The sequence below is a fragment of the Chiloscyllium plagiosum genome, unplaced genomic scaffold (genome assembly GCF_037043375.1).
Source record: "Chiloscyllium plagiosum isolate Xiang-an unplaced genomic scaffold, Cpla_swu_hap1 HiC_scaffold_6, whole genome shotgun sequence".
Classification (NCBI taxonomy): Eukaryota; Metazoa; Chordata; class Chondrichthyes; order Orectolobiformes; family Hemiscylliidae; genus Chiloscyllium; species Chiloscyllium plagiosum.
In genome coordinates this window covers 75,560,114-75,576,708 of record NW_028270144.1, presented here as the reverse complement: position 1 = coordinate 75,576,708, position 16,595 = coordinate 75,560,114, and the positions used below count along the sequence as shown (strand labels likewise).

Genomic DNA, 16,595 nt, shown 5'->3' with positions numbered 1-16,595 from the left:
TTCCCAGCACATTTCCTAGTCTCTCACCATTAAAAAACATTTTCTGTTTCTTCTTCCAGTTGATAAACTGGTACAGAATGAGGTTTTATTGTCACCACTAATGAAAGCAAATATGCAATCAAAAAACTAAAACTTCCTATTAACTTGAAAAGGAAACATCTGCATTTGTTAGGTATTATTAAGGATATATTGTGAATGCTGCTCCTTAGTCAAACCTTGGGATTTCCTAAATCTAAATTTATGCTCTCAATCTATTATCTCTTCCCTGAAATCCAGTAGCAAAAGTTTATTACACATAAAAGAAAGGAGGAAGCAAAGAGCAACAAACAGATTTATCAAATGCACAAAGCAGTATTTGCAAAACAGTTAACTGAGTTCAGTTCCAAATGGGCTTAAATTTATTTAGGTACTGAAATAGTAAATTAATTATTTTAAAGCAGCTGTTTCCAAGTCAGAATTAATTAGATCTATAGATACAAATAACAGATGTAATCTCAAAAGCATAGGTACACGTACATGTGTTTTGCTATCTGTGGTGCCTACTTAAACGACAAGACCTTAAAGGTAGCCTGAAAAGCTTCAGCATAATAAAGAACAAAGCAAAGGATCAACAGCAATAATGGACCTCAAATCTTCTATAGTGAATGCAAAGAGGAGAGGGGTGAATTGTTGTGACTCACAGATTCAAGCCCTGAGTAAATCTGGAATAGCAAATCTCATTTATTTCTGCAAAATTGTAACTTTTATGATGGGGAATATTTACTGTGGCTAAGACGAAGTGCAGGGATATGGTACTAATTAAATAACTCTTTCAAATAGCTTCTAAAAGAACGGACTGAGTGTGCTCCTTCCGTGATGCTGTATCACATCAAGAAACTGGGAAAAGGCTTAAGTGTTAATTTAAGTTTTCATGGCAACAAGTGGAAAAGGACATTAAAAAATGGAGGAGAAGGTAGAGCCAATATTTGCTTAAAAATGAATAAAAGGAAGTTACTGACAAAAGCAACACAACATGATTTCTTATGAAGGTGTAAACATTTTATTTCCTGGACAACGTTCCTTAAGGCAAAACTCAACATTCTTTTTTCTGGGAGAAAAACATTTTAAGTAAGCAATATGGTAAAATGCATATTTAAAAAAACCATGCTACATTTTAGTGAGGGGAAGTAAAATAGTACTGGAACTTGCATACAAACTGTTACACAGTGCCATCTCTTGGCAGATACTGGCTGAATAATAACTTTTAAAAGCATACAAAGTTTTAAATTTAAAATAAAGGAATCCGTATTCACACTGGAAGTGCAGTTTTGGTATGTGATTCATTTGTGTGCAGTTCAAATAACCAAAGTATGAAGATCATGCAAGTAATAGTGTAAGTCCGATGGGATGAAGCCAAGACAATACAGGAAAAAGTGAAATCTGGGTTTATCACTCAAATCTACAACAAACCACGAACACATTTCATGGAAGTCGGAAATGATCACCCCATGCCTTATTATATTAATATACGTAATAGCCACTTCTAGAAGATATTTCTGTATGTGCACTTAGGATTTGATCATTGCAAAAATCTGAGTTAGTGATACTTAATGGGTGCGTACATAGAAAACCCACAAATTCCAATTACGTAGCTTTCAATGTTTGAGGAGTTATAATAGGACAGTAATAAAATATGGAATGTCAATGTAAAATTGGAACAATGTCAAAGGGAACTCATTTTGTATCTGTAAAAATGATAGCTGAAACATTACCAATCAACAAGTATTAAAAGAAAGTTTATGCAAATTTGAAATAATTTGAAAACTAGACAATTAAATTTGTTAAAATAGTACAATTTATGAATTGATTTCTTTTAGCCAAACTGACAATCACCAAAAAGACAGAGCAGAGTGTTTGGTAAAATACTATATTTGACACTGACTTTTTTTGAATGAATAAACAGTAGTGATTAGCACAAGTAATTTTAGTATCCATTTATTATCTATAAATGTCTTCACTTACATACATCTCCCATTAATCATCTCAGTTTCAATATACTATTAAGTTATTCCTTTGCAATGGTAAAAGCTATGCCAAAATTTTACATTGCTGACTAGGTGCGATATGTTACTTACCGATGATTCACTATCTCGGACAAGAAAGTCACCATCAATTCCTCTTTCATTGAGAACCATTTCAGCCTGGTGTCTTGTTACACTACCATAGTACCACCCTTTTCCAGCAAACTTTCCTGTTGAAGATGGGCCAGTATAGCTTATTTGAGGTGCATGTGAACTGCTCACAGCAGGTCCGTCATTTAAGATAACTACATAGTTTTTCGGAACAAGGCCAATTTGCCCTTTAGAATTTTGACACTTCCACCATTCTGGATCATTCTCTGGTTTCTCAATGACATCCATAATTTCTCCCTTTTCAAAATTTAGTTCTTCCTCTGTGACAGAGCTGAATGGGTAAAGAGTCTGCACAATATGGAGGATTTTTGTAGTTTGCCCATTACTCACTGCTGCTCCAAGTCTGGAATTGAAGAAGCTAGGTGAATCTGCAGTTGCTTCGTCAACTTCTTCCACCACATAATTAGATGGAAACCAACCAACCTGTCCATTGTAGCCGCCTCTCCACCAACCATCACTACATTTTTCCATAACAGTAACACGTGACCCCTTCACAAGAGACAGCTCATCATCTCTCTCTGCCACGTATGCAAATTTAACATATGCTGGAATATTTAAGTCGTATATACGGTCAGAACTTCCACCATTTGATGAGAATTCTGCATCTGTACTTGGTGTAGGGGAAGCATCTCTTGCACAGGTTTTCCTTTTTGTTTTACCCAGACCTATGTAAAAATAGAAGGGGATTAAAAAAAATAAAACTGCAACATGTAACAATGTGGTAAACAATATTCAAAGAGCAATGTAAAATTAAGTATTTTAAGAAAAGTCAAATCATATGTTTAACAGAAAAAAAGGTGAGAAGCTGGCAATCAGTGAATTCTCAGAAACTTCACACATACCCAAGTACTGAAAATTACTATTACAATTGAAAGGACTACAATGTTAAAAAGTCCAGTTACTACCGAATACAATATACTGCTTACATTGCTTCCACAGTCTTTCTTAATTTAAATTTTTCGTTTAGGTTCCTCTTTGGTTTTCAGATGTTTAATGAAAATACAATGTTAGTTCTTCATTCGCATGCAGTAATTCAACAATTTTACTTTTGTTCATTCATGGGACGTGGTGGCTGGCCCAGCCCTAGTTACCTCAAGGTGGTGATGGTGTGCTGCCTTTGTGAACCGCTGCAGTCTGTCTGCTGTAGGTATACCTGCATGTCGCTAGGGAGGGAATTCCAGGATTTTCACTGAGTGACACAGAAGAAATGGTGATTTATTTCCAAGTTGGATTGGTGAGTGGCTTGGAGGGGAACTTAAGAGGTGGTGGCGTCCTCATGTACCTGCTGCTCCTGCCCGTCTAGATGCAAGTGGGAAAACGTTTAGAAGGTACCATTTAAGAAGCCTTGGTGAATTTCCACAGTTCTTCTTTTGGATGGTACACATTGCTGCTACTCAGTGTCGATGGTGAAGGGAATGGATGTTGTGGATGTGGTGCCATCGAGCAGTATACAGTACATCTGCAAACATCCAATCCATCGACCATGAACACTTATAAAAAATTCCTACGACATGCTTAAGAATGCATTTAATTTCAGGGTCTGAGCATTAAACAATGCTTTACTAAAATGCTAATTGTATTAAAGATTTATTTTCAAGTCTTCCTTAAAAGAACATTTCCTTCTAACAAAGCATCTGGCAAACTACGTTTCTTCCTGCCCCAGTCACAAAAATTACTTTCTTTTCATAGCCCTGATAAGTGGATTATCGCACAACTACAATGCAATAAATGTTCTTGCAAGAATTAATCCAAAAATCCCCTGTATTGACTTGGTTAGATTTATGATGTTAGAGGACCAATTCAATCAGCCAACTAATTTACTTCAGATTGTACAATAATATGCATAAAATGTAGAACAATGAAATATATAGAAGATTCTAGATATCAGAAGACTTCTCTTCTTAACCCAAACTATGGATCAAATTATATTATTTTTAGAACAGATCATCTGTAAAGTATATGCTTAAGAGCAAAAGGACAGCATAAAATAAAGCAGTTTACAAACAAAATTCTTCCTTACAGAGAAGAGATGCCGAGGTTTGGCATGTCAGTAAAAAAATCTTTTTTCGGAAATGTTCTATAATTTAAACAATGGCTTTATCTTCCTAAACACCATTGTTGTGGGGAAGAACACCTGTCTTGAAGTCAGAATCGGGGTTCAATGACAGTGTTTATTACACAAGAAAATACTGGAGCTCCAGGAAGAGAAAGACACCACCAACACAGTAGTCAGCTGCGAGTCTTCTCTCGATCGGGAGCACATGTCAAGAAACTCTTATACATCTTGTGATACAATAGGTCAGTGATGAGATTATTGTCTTTGTAATATGGTTTGTTATGGCAATCATTGCAGAATTGTTGATAGTTTCGATACAGTCTTTGTCAGTTCCAGCGCAGTCTTTGTCAATTTCCGTGTGGTTGTTGTCAGTTTCAGTGTAGACATTGTCAGTTTCAATGTCTGCACGGAAATCCATTGCTGTTGTAATGGGTACTAATTGCTCTTCCTGAGAAGGACGATTACTGCTGCCCTGGCTATTAGCATTTCATATTGAGTCTGTGTCAAGCTGTTAGCATTTCTGTAAGAGGTGTTGGCTGGACCCAGACACTTCGGCAGGCAAGGTTTGTTACTCATGAGTATTCTCTCCCCCACCCGCCTTAAACGAATCAACTGGGTTGACAGTGCATTGAGCTGGCATTCTAGCGGCCTCAGGCAGTATCTGTATCTGCTCTGCTGTTTCTCTCCATATTGTGATCTGGCAGCCATCTTACAAGTCAAGTTAGCCAATTGCTGGCTCAGCGTCCATCTTGTGTGACTGTGTGCCTTGTGTCACACTGCCCTGTGCCATCCCTCTCTTCACCAGCAAAACCATCACCATCTCTCATTATTGTGGTACAACCAAAAACAATAAGTACTCAAAAGATCATCCAGACTGGCAAATAACACTTCTCTCTCCAGCAACTTGGAATGTGACTGGTCATATAGTCTTTCAGCCCTGATGGTTGATGTGTTAAGTAACTTATCCACATTGTCGTCCTTAAATCAAGATTTTCCTAGTTTCCCCCACTACTTTTGTTCTGAATGGCAACAGCACCATTCCCCAAATAAGTCACCAACCATGTGTACTGAATACGATACCTAAATAGAATGGGAAAGAGGCCCTATGAGGTTTCCTGAACCCACAATGCATTGTATTGCAAGTTTTTAGTTACCAGTCGCAGAAGCATTCAATGTTTTAGAATACTATTTGAAAATATCCTGGTGTTAACAACATAAAACAGAATGAAAGATATAGGAAATATTCCTCAGACCACCTCGAAATATCAGAAAGAACTCACAAAGCTAAAATAAAAACAGTTATCATAGTTTAAGAGGTAATTGTGAAGTTTGAGAATTTCATTAAAACAAAATGCCACTTCAGCACGCAAACGTTCTCAAAGTACTGTACTTAATTATGCCAGTTAACATTGTTGTTCTGCACATTAGTTCACTGCAAACCAACGCTTTTGTGATTATGGCTGTTAGTTTGTAATACAACAGCATAAAAAGACTGCTGTTGTTGCTTCTGATACAATCATCGGAAACAGCTATAAATATCTTTGAATACATTCCAAAAGGAAACTGGCACAAATTCAATTATTTGATGGAGCTGTGAGAAAGGTCAAAAATCAAAATTAAAAACAATAAGCTAATTTGTTTTGCACACAAAGAATGAACAACGTTTGTGACTTACCTATCATTATTAAATGACAACATTAGTTTCCATCATTGGGATCTACAGAATTTACTACACATGCCATCAAGAACATGAAAAACACTAAGATACTGTGAGCTGAGAATTTAAATGTGTAATGAAATTGTGCAAGTTTTGATCATGGTCTTCAGCTTTAATGTTGTGTTCCTGCTCTTTAACATCTTTTTATCTTATCTAATTTCATGTTACTCATAACTACTCAAAACACTTACACTATTACCTCACATTTTCACTGTACTTTAAATACAGAAACATTAATCCATATTAATGCTATTTTTAAAATATGTAACAGGAAAAGTAAGGATAACAAAATGAAAACTGCAATATACGTAAGCGCAAATTACTTCAAAAGTATGTTTGTGCAAAGGATATACATTTTGTGTTCTAAAAGATTAGTTGACATCTTCACTTTCTCTCAGTGGTCTAGGTCAGGCATAGCACATCATTAAATCCTTACAACCTCCTCAATCCTCATGTATGAACCCTCAACTGCATAGGTGATTACTTTAAACTCACAGTGACCACTCTTTCTGCAAAAGTAACATGGATTGGCACTAAACTGTCCAAGTATGGAAAGTTGAAGCTGCTGAAAATCCAAATGGGACTGCCAACCACATTTTAGCAAGAAATGTTATACACAGTGAAGCAACATTTTTGGTCCAATAATCTAGTCCAGGATTCAAACACAGATCTTAAAACTAACTGGTCAGCCTCTGAGATTTACAGTTGTTGACCTCAATTTTTAAATTAATTTGGTCCCTTGAATTTTTCCAGTTGACTGCTACATCATCTCTCCAATTATAGTATTGAATCTATGCATTTTCTTTGTACATTTATTCACAAATGGTACTAATAACCTTCACGATACCCACGTACTGCTAACAGCAAGAAGCATATAAAAATTTACCCGCCAGCGTGAAACCATCTGTGTCGAAACATTCTGGTTTAGTTATAGCGTCACAGAGAAGTACAGCATGGAAACAGACCCTTCGGTCCAACCCGTCCATACCGACCAAATATCCCAACCCAATCTAGTCCCACATTGTCAGCACCTGACCCACATTCCTCCAAACACTTCCTATTCATATACCCATATCCAGATGCCTTTTAAACGTTGCAATTGTACTAACCTCCACCACTTCCCCGGCAGCTCATTCCATATAGGTAACACCCTCTACATGATAAAGTTACCCCTTAGGTCTCTTTTATATCTTTCCCTTCTCACCCTAAACCTATGCCCGCTAGCTCTGGACTCCCCCACCCAGGGAAAAGACTTGGTATATTTATCTGATCCATGCTCCTCATGATTTTATAAACCTCAGCCTCAGACGGTCCAGGGAAAACAGCCCCAGCCTATTCAACCTCTCCCTGTGACTCAAATCCTCCAACCCTGGCAACATCTTTGTAAATCTTTTCTGAACCCTTTCAAGTTTCACAACATCTTTCCCATAGGAAGGAGACCAAAATTCCATGCAATATTCCAAAAGTGGCCTAACTAATGTCCTGTACAGCCGCAACATGACCTCCCAACTCCTATACTCAATACTCTGGCTAATAAAGGAAAGCATATCAAACACCTTCTTCACTATCCTATCTACCTGCGACTCGACTTTCAAGGAACTATAAACCTGCACGCCAAGGTCTCTTTATTCAGCAACACTATCTAAGACCTTACCATTAAGTGTACAAGTCCTGCTAAGATTTGCTTTCCTAAAATAAAGCACCTTGCTTTTATCTAAATTAAACTCCATCTGCCACTTCTCAGCCCATTGGCCCATCTGATCAAGATCCCGTTGTAATCTGAGGTAACCTTCTTCGCTGTCCACAACACCTCCAATTTTGGTGTCATCTGCAAACTTACTCACTATACCTCTCATGCTCACATCCAAATCATTTATGTAAACAATGAAAAGTAGTGGACCCAGCACCAATCCTTGTGGCACTCCACTGGTCACAGGCCTCCAGTCTGAAAAACAACCCTCCACCACCACCCTCTGTCTTCTACCTTTGAGCCAGTTCTGTATCCAAATGCCTAGTTCTCCCTGGGATCTAACCTTGCTAACCAGTCTCCTGTGGGGAACCTTGTCGAACGCCTTACTGAAGTCCATATAGATCACATCGTCCATTCCGCCCTCATCAATCCTCTTTGTTACTTCTTCAAAAAGCTCAATCAAGTTTGTAAGACATAATTTCCCACGCACAAAGCCATATTGACTATCCCTAATCAGTCCTTGCCTTTCCAAATACATGTATGTTCTGTCCCTCAGGATTCCCTCCACAATTTGCTCACCACCGAGGTCAGGCTCGCTGGTCTATAGTTCCCTGGCTTGTCCTTACCATTTTTCTTAAACCGTGGCATCATGTTAGCCAACCTCCAGTCTTCCGCCACCTCGCCTGTGACTACTGATGATACAAATATCACAGAAGAGGCCCAGCAATCACTTCCCTAGCTTCCCACAGAGTTCTAGGTTACACCTGATCAGGTCATAGAGATGTACAGCATCGAAACAGACCCTTCGGTCCAACCCGTCCATGCCGACCAGATATCCCAACTCAATCTAGTCCCACCTGCCAGCACCCAGCCTATATCCCTCCAAACCCTTCCTATTCATATACCCATCCAAATTCCTCTTAAATGTTGCAATTGTACCAGCCTCCACCACATCCTCTGGCAGCTCATTCCATACATGTATCACCCTCTGCGTGAAAAAACTGCCCCGTAGGTCTCTTTTATATCTTTCCCCTCTCACTCTAAACCTGTGCCCTCTAGTTCTGAACTCCTGACCTCAGGGAAAAGACTTTGTCTACTTATCCTGAGTAGACCTCAGGGAAAAGACTTTGTCTACTTATCATAATTTTGTAAACCTCTATAAGGTCACCCCTCAGCCTCCGACGCTCTAGGGACCTGGGGATTTATCCACTTTTATGCATTTCAAGATATCAGCACTTCCTCCCCTATAATATGGACATTTTTCAAGATGTCACCATCTATTTCCCTACAGCCTATATCTTCCATGCCCTTTTCCACAGTAAATACTAATGCAAAATACTTGTTTAATATCTCTCCCATCTCCTGCGACTCCACACAAAGGCTGCCTTGCTGATCGTTGAGGGGCCCTATTTTCTCCCTAGTTATCCTTTTGTCCTTAATGTATTTGTAAAAATCCTTTGGATTCTCCTTAACTCTATTTGCCAAAGCTATCTCCTGTTCTCTTTTTGCCCTCCTGATTTCCCTCTTAATTTACTCCTACTGCCTTTATAGTCTTCTCAGGATTCACTCAATCTATCCCGTCTATAGCTGACATGTGCTTCCTTCATTTTCTTAACCAAACCCTCAATTTCTTTAGTCATCAGCATTCTCTACACCTACCAGCCTTTTCTTTTTCACCCTAACAGTAGTATACTGTCTCTTGACTCTCATTATCTCATATCTGAAGGCTTCCCATTTTCCAGTTGTCCCTTTATCTGCGAACATCTGTCCCCAATCAGCTTTTGGCCTTTCTCCAATTTTGAACTTCAACTTTTAGATCTGATCTATCCTTCTCCATCACTGTTTTAAAACTAATAGAATTATGGTCACTGGACCCAAAGTGCTCCCCTTCTGACACCTCAGTCACCAGCCCTGCCTTATTTCCCAAGAGTAGGTACATCCACTTGAAGAAAAAAATAATCAGTAGTAGAAGACTTCCTTGCTCTGGTGAAGCAAAAAAAAACATGCATTGCTAGCAGTTGTGTACAGCCCACAAAGAAAATGAATGCTTCATATTTCATTCTGAGTGAGCCGTACAATGAAGCAACGAGAGTATAAAAACTAACACACTGTAACAGAGACTATGACATTAGGCTCACAACTTTTAGATTAGATTAGATTACTTACAGTGTGGAAACAGACCCTTCGGCCCAACAAGTCCACACCAACTTGCCAAAGAGCAACCTACGCAGAGCCATTCCCCTACATTTACCACTGCCCCTAACACTACGGGCAATTTAGCATGGCCAATTCACCTAACCTGCACATTTCTGGACTGTGGGAGGAAACCGGAGCACCCGGAGGAAACCCACGCAGACACGGGGAGAATGTACAAACTCCACACAGTCAGTCGCCTGAGGCGGGAATTGAACCCGGGTCTCTGGCACTATGAAGCAGCAGTGCTAACCACTGTGCCACCGTGCCACCCATAACTTTCTGTGGTTATAGTTTAATTTCCTGACAGGGGAACAATTTTAGTACACATCTAGCTGTGTTGATTACAAGAAATTTGCATCCATTTTAATATCTATTTTAAAATCTTCCAGTTCATAATGTATCTTTCACGTCTTGATAAGCAAATTTATTTTTCAGTTAATGGCAAATGCACAGTACACCTCGAAATATCAGAGAAGGGCAGGGTTCCATATTCCAATTGTCCATTAATTGCCATTGAAAGAACATCTCTGGGTCCATTTTATTTGACAAAGTCATAATATGTTGCAAATACAATTATTCTAGATTGATTTCAAAGCAGAAATGTCAATCTGAGATTTCAGTTTGATAAAACCTTAATTACCACACAAAGAGATTAGATCAGATTCTGGGAGAGGGGTTTGAAAGATTATATTAACCAACACAATTAAACTTACTTAGAAAATCACACATGCAATTTCAAACTTCATCATTAACACCTATTAAAAACTTTGCCCCTTGGATGGGATAATTAATGATTCTTTATATCTTAAGTTTAATTAACTTGGTGAACTCCAACAAATTGATCTGAACAAGAACTCAATACAGACATAATAAACTGAGTAATTAAAAAATTTAGTGATCATTTGATAAAATGTCTCTGTCAAGAATTATTATACTGAGGGGCATGCAATACACTAAAGTCACAACATATTTTTGTATGCAAAGATAGAGGTGAGGATTTTTAAACTATTATGCTTAATTCAAAATCACATCAGATAGAAAATGGCAATCTTGATCAGTACAGTATAAAGTGGACATTTAGAATGATTGCTAAAATTTGTTTGCTAAAAATAACTTCAGAACAAACATGTTTGTAAATGTTGTTAGTGAGAATTTAATCTAACACCAGTTGCAGAGGTATTGGAGTGCAAATGTCTGCAGACAGAATAAATTCAACCGTAGCAATTTATAAGAGATGTACAGCTCGGTCCAACTTGTTTCCAAATACATTCTTATGCTGCCACTACAAAAATAGGTGATCCAGCAGAACATATTCATGTCAACTATGCCTCTCTTGTGGTGGCGACCAAATCAGCGGCAATATCAATTCACAAACTGGCTATACACCAGCACCCATAGAGATGACTCCTGGACCAGGAATATCCCTCGATATATCATTTCTGGAACAGACCTGAAGTCCAAACAGGTTCCTGTTGTACATCCAGAGCACCCTTGGTCAAACAATTTAAAGCATCAATTTGCTAATTTTTTCCTTGCAAAGACCAAAGTAATATTTAGTTTCCCTTATCCATTTCATAAAGCCACAGAGTGCAAGTGTTGATTGTACTTAATTCTTACATTGATTGGTTCAGCATTCAAGAAGCTCTTTGTTGTCTATTGTACTGTTGGGGAACTTCAGTATTAAATTTTGCAATCTCAGTTAAATTATGTTCTTGTACCACACCCAAAGAATGAATTATTTCTTTACCTATAATCACATCTTAGAGAAAGTTCAATCACATGCTCCTACTAAATGTTTAATTATTCAGACTACATACCTAACAGATGTCTGAATGCAGTCCAGATAAACCCCAAGATTGCTTTCTAGTTACTGTACCAGGAGAACAAAAAGGAATTAAATAAACATTCACAGCAACTAGTATTCCTTGAACGACCAGAAAGATATTCCATTACAAAGAAGGCAAGGCCACTAATAGATTACTTAGATTAGATTACTTACAGTGTGGAAGCAGGCCCTTCGGCCCAACAAGTCCACACCGACCCTCCGAACATCAACCCACCCAGACCCATTCCCTTCCAGTTACCCCCTTCACCTAACACTACGGGCAATTTAGCATGGGCCAATTCACCTAACCTGCACATTTTTGGACTGTGGGAGGAAACCCACGCAGACACGGGGAGAATGTGCAAACTCCACACAGACTGTTGTCTGAGGCGGGAAATGAACCGAGGTCTCTGGCGCTATGAGGCAGCAGTGCTAACCACGTGCCACCATGCCGCCCATAATAGTGAATAGAATGATTGTGAAGATCAGAGACTGATACTAATTTAATTTCTCAATGGATATAGGAATGCAATTTTTGCAATGGTCATGGAATCATGCAGTACAGAAGAGGCCCTTTGAAACATTGAGTCTGTACCACCAAAAATACACTACTAGAGTCATAGAGATGTACAGCATGGAAACAGACCCTTCGGTCCAACCCGTCCATGCCGACCAGATATTCCAACCCAATCTAGTCCCACCTGCCAGCACCCGGCCCATATCCCTCCAAACCCTTCCTATTTATGTACCCATCCAAATTCCTCTTAAATGTTGCAATTATACCATCCTCCATCACATCCTCTGGCAGCTCATTCCATACACGTACCACCCTCTGCGTGAAAAAGTTACCCCTTAGGTCTCTCTTATATCTTTCCCCTCTCACCCTAAACCTATGCCCTTTAGTTCTGGAATCCCCGATCCCAGGGAAAAGACTTTGCCTATTTATCCTATCCATGCCCCTCATAATTTTGTAAACCTCTATAAGGTCACCCCTCAGCCTCCGACACTTCAGGGAGAACAGCCCCAGCCTGTTCAGCCTCACCCTGTAGCTCAGATCCTCCAATCCTGGCAACATCCTTGTAAATCTTTTCTGAACCCTTTCAAGTTTCACAACATCTTTCCCATAGGAAAGAGACCAAAATTGCATGTAATATTCCAACAGTGGCCTAACCAACGTCTTGTACAGCCGCAACATGACCTCCCAACTCCTGTACTCAATACTCTGACCAATAAAGGAAAGCATACCAAATGCCTTCTTCACTATCCTATCTACCTGCGACTCCACTTTCAAGGAGCTATGAACCTGCACTCCAAAGTCCCTTTGTTCAGCGACACTCCCTAGGACCTTACCATTAAGAGTATAAGTCCTGCTCAGATTTGCTTTCCCAAAATGCAGCACCTCGCATTTATCTGAATTAAACTCCATCTGCCACTTCTCAGCCCATTGGCCCATCTGGTCCAATGTAATCCGAGGTAACCTTCTTCACTATCCACTACACCTCCAATTTTGGTGTCATCTGCAACCTTACTAACTGCACCTCTTATGCTCGCATCCAAATCATTTATGTAAATGACAAAGAGTAGGGGGCCCAGCACCGCTCCTTGTGGCACTCCACTGGTCACAGGCCTCCAGTCTGAAAAACTACCCTCCACCACCACCCTCTGTATTCTACCTTTGAGCCAGTTCTGTATTCAAATGGCTAGTTCACCCTATATTCCAGGAGATCCAACACCTTGCTAATCAGTCTCCCATGGGGAACCTTGTCGAACGCCTTACTGAAGTCCATATAGATCACATCTACTGCTCTGCCCTCATCAATATTCTTTGTTATTTCATCAAAAAACTCAAATCAAGTTTGTGAGACATGATTTCCCATGCACAAAGCCATGTTGACGATCCCGAATCAGTCCTTGCCTTTCCAAATACATGTACATCCTGTCCCTCAGGATTCCCTCTAACAACTTGCCCACCACCGAGGTCAGGCTCACTGGTCTATAGTTCCCTGGCTTGTCCTTACCACCCTTAAACTGTGGCACCACATTTGCCAACCTCCAGTCTTCCGGCACCTCACCTGTGACTATCGATGATACAAATATCTCAGCAAGAGGCCCAGCAATCACTTCTCTACCTTCCCACAGAGTTCTCGGGTACACCTGATCAGGTCCTGGGGATTTCTCCAACTTTAACCGTTTCAAGACATCCAGCACTTCCTCTTCTGTAATCTGGACATTTTGCAAGATGTCACCATCTATTCGTGGGCGGCACGGTGGCACAGTGGTTAGCACTGCTGCCTCACAGCGCCAGAGACCCGGGTTCAATTCCCGACTCAGGCGGCTGACTGTGTGGAGTTTGCACATTCTCCCCGTGTCTGCGTGGGTTTCCTCCGGGTGCTCCGGTTTCCTCCCACAGTCCAAAGATGTGCCGGTCAGGTGAATTGGCCATGCTAAATTGCCCGTAGTGTTAGGTTAAAGGGGTAAATGTAGGGGTATGGGTGGGTTGCGCTTCGGCGGGTCGGTGTGGACTTGTTGGGCCGAAGGGCCTGTTTCCACACTGTAAGTAATCTAATCTAATAAAAAAAAAAATCCCCTACAGTCTCTATCTTCCATATCCTTTTCCACAGTAAATACTGATGCAAAATATTCATTTAGTATCTCCCTCATTTTCTGTGGTTCCACACGAAGGCTGATCTTTGAGGGGCCCTATTCTCTCCCTAGTTACTCTTTTGTCCTTACTATATTTGTAAAATCCCTTTGGATTCTCCTTAGTACTATTTGCCAAATCTATCTCATGCCCCCGTTTTGCCCTCCTGATTTCCCTCTTAAGTATACTCCTACTTTCTTTTCCTTATACTCTTCTAAGGATTCACTCGATCTAACCTGTCTTTACCTGACATATGCTTCCTTCTTTTTCTTAACCAAACCTTCAATTTCTTTAGTCATCCAGCATTCCCTATACCTACCAGCCTTCCCTTTCACCCTGACAGGAATATACTTTCCCTGAATTCTTGTTATCTCATTTCCGAAGGCTTCCCATTTTCCAGCTGTCCCTTTACCTGCGAACATCTGCCTCCAATCAGCTTTTGAAAGTTCTAACCATACGGATTCCACTTTCCCACACTAGGCCCATAGCCTTGAATGTTATGACAGTGTTCATGTAAGTACTGTTTAAAGTTTGAGAGTAGTTCCACCTCAACTATCCTCTCAGGTAGTGCATTACAGATTCCCACTACACTCTGGGTGAAAAAACTTCTCCTGAAATTCCATCTCAATCGCCTGCCTTTTACTTTAAAGTTATGCTCTCTTGTTATCATCTCTTTGGCTAAAGGGAACAGCTATTTTCTATTCACTCTGTCCTTGAACATCAATCTTATGCACCTCTATCTGGTTCGGCTTCAACATTATCTGCTCCAAAGAAAATAACCCGAGCCTATCCACTCTTTCTTCATTGCTAAAGTGCTCCTGGTGATTCTCCTTTGCACCCCATCCATTGCAATCGCATCGCTCCTGAAGTACAGAGGAATACATACAGTAATCCAGCTGTGACCTAACAGAAGTTCTATACAACTCCAACGCAAGTTCCCTGCTCTTATAATGCATGCCAAAATTGATAAAGGCAAGCATCCTGAATGCTTACTTAACTGCCCTAAGGTGTTATTTGGATTGAACTCAGAAATAAGAAAGGGATGATCACCTTATTGGGATTGTATTATAGACTCCCTAACAGTCAGCAGGAAATTGAAAAACAAATTTTTAAGGAGATTTCGGTTATTTGTAAGAATAATAGGGTGGTTATGGTAGTGGATTTTAACTTTCCAAATACAGACTGGGACTGCCATAGTGTTAAGGGTTTTAATGGAGAGGAGTTTCTTAAGTGAACAAGAGTGTTTTCTGATTCAGTATGTGGATGTACCTACTAGAGAAGGTGTAAACTTGCCCTACTCTTGGGAAATAAAGCAGGGCAGGTGACTGAGGCGTCAGTGGGGGAGCACTTTGGGGCCAGCGACCATAATTCTATTAGTTTCAAAACAGTGATGGAAAAGGATATTCCTGTTCAGATCAAAGGAAAGGCTGGTAGGTGTAGGGAATGCTGGATGAGAAATTGAGGTTTTGGTTAAGAAAAAGGAAGCAAGCATATATCAGGTACAGACAGCAGAGATCGAGTGAATCCTAAGAGTATAAAAACAGTAGGAGTATATTTAAGAGGGAAATCAAGAGGGCAAAAAGAAGACATGAGAGCGTTTTGGCAAATAGAGCTAAGGGGATTCCAAAGGGATTTTATAAATAAAGGGCAAAAGGGTAATTAGGGATACAATAGGGCCCAAAATTGCCTGATGAAGGGCTATTGCCCAAAACATCGATTCCCCTGCTCCTTGGATGCTGCCTGACCTGTTGTGCTTTTCCAGCACCAAACCCTCGACAGAATAGGGCCTCGCAAAGATCAGCAAGGCAGCCTTTATGTGGAGCCGCAGGAGGCGGGGGAGATACTAAATGAGTAATTTGCAACAGTGTTTACTGTGGAGAAGGACATGGAAGATATAGAGCGTGGGGAAATAGATGGTGACATCTTGAAAAATGTTCATTTAACAGAGGAGGTGGTGACAGATGTCATGAAATGATTAAGTGGAAAAATCCCCAGGACTGGATCAGGTGTACTCTAGAACTCTGAGAAACGAGGGAAATGATTGCTGTGCCCCTTGCTGAGATATTTGTATCAGCGACGGTCACAGGTGAAGTGCCGAAATACTGGAGGTCGGCAAACTTAAGAAAGGTGGCAAGGAAAAGCTAGGGAACTATCGACTGATGAGCCTGACATCGATGGTGGGCAAGTTGTTGGAGGAAATCCTGAGTGACCGGATTTACATGTATTTGGAAAGGCAAGGACTGATTAGGGTTAGTCTGCATGATTGTGTGTGAGGGAAACCATGTCTCATGAACTTAAT

General features: G+C 40.1%; 1 protein-coding gene across 1 annotated transcript in view; it reads right to left on the bottom strand.

Moving 5' to 3' along the window:
* Window positions 1-16,595, bottom strand: part of LOC122550671 (cytoplasmic protein NCK2) — a 92,936-nt gene that overhangs the window by 12,953 nt on the left and 63,388 nt on the right. Inside the window, exon 3 of the mRNA XM_043691757.2 lies at window positions 2,115-2,836. Within this exon, the coding sequence (XP_043547692.1) occupies window positions 2,115-2,836 (722 nt within the window). The remainder of the gene's footprint in view (window positions 1-2,114; window positions 2,837-16,595) is intronic.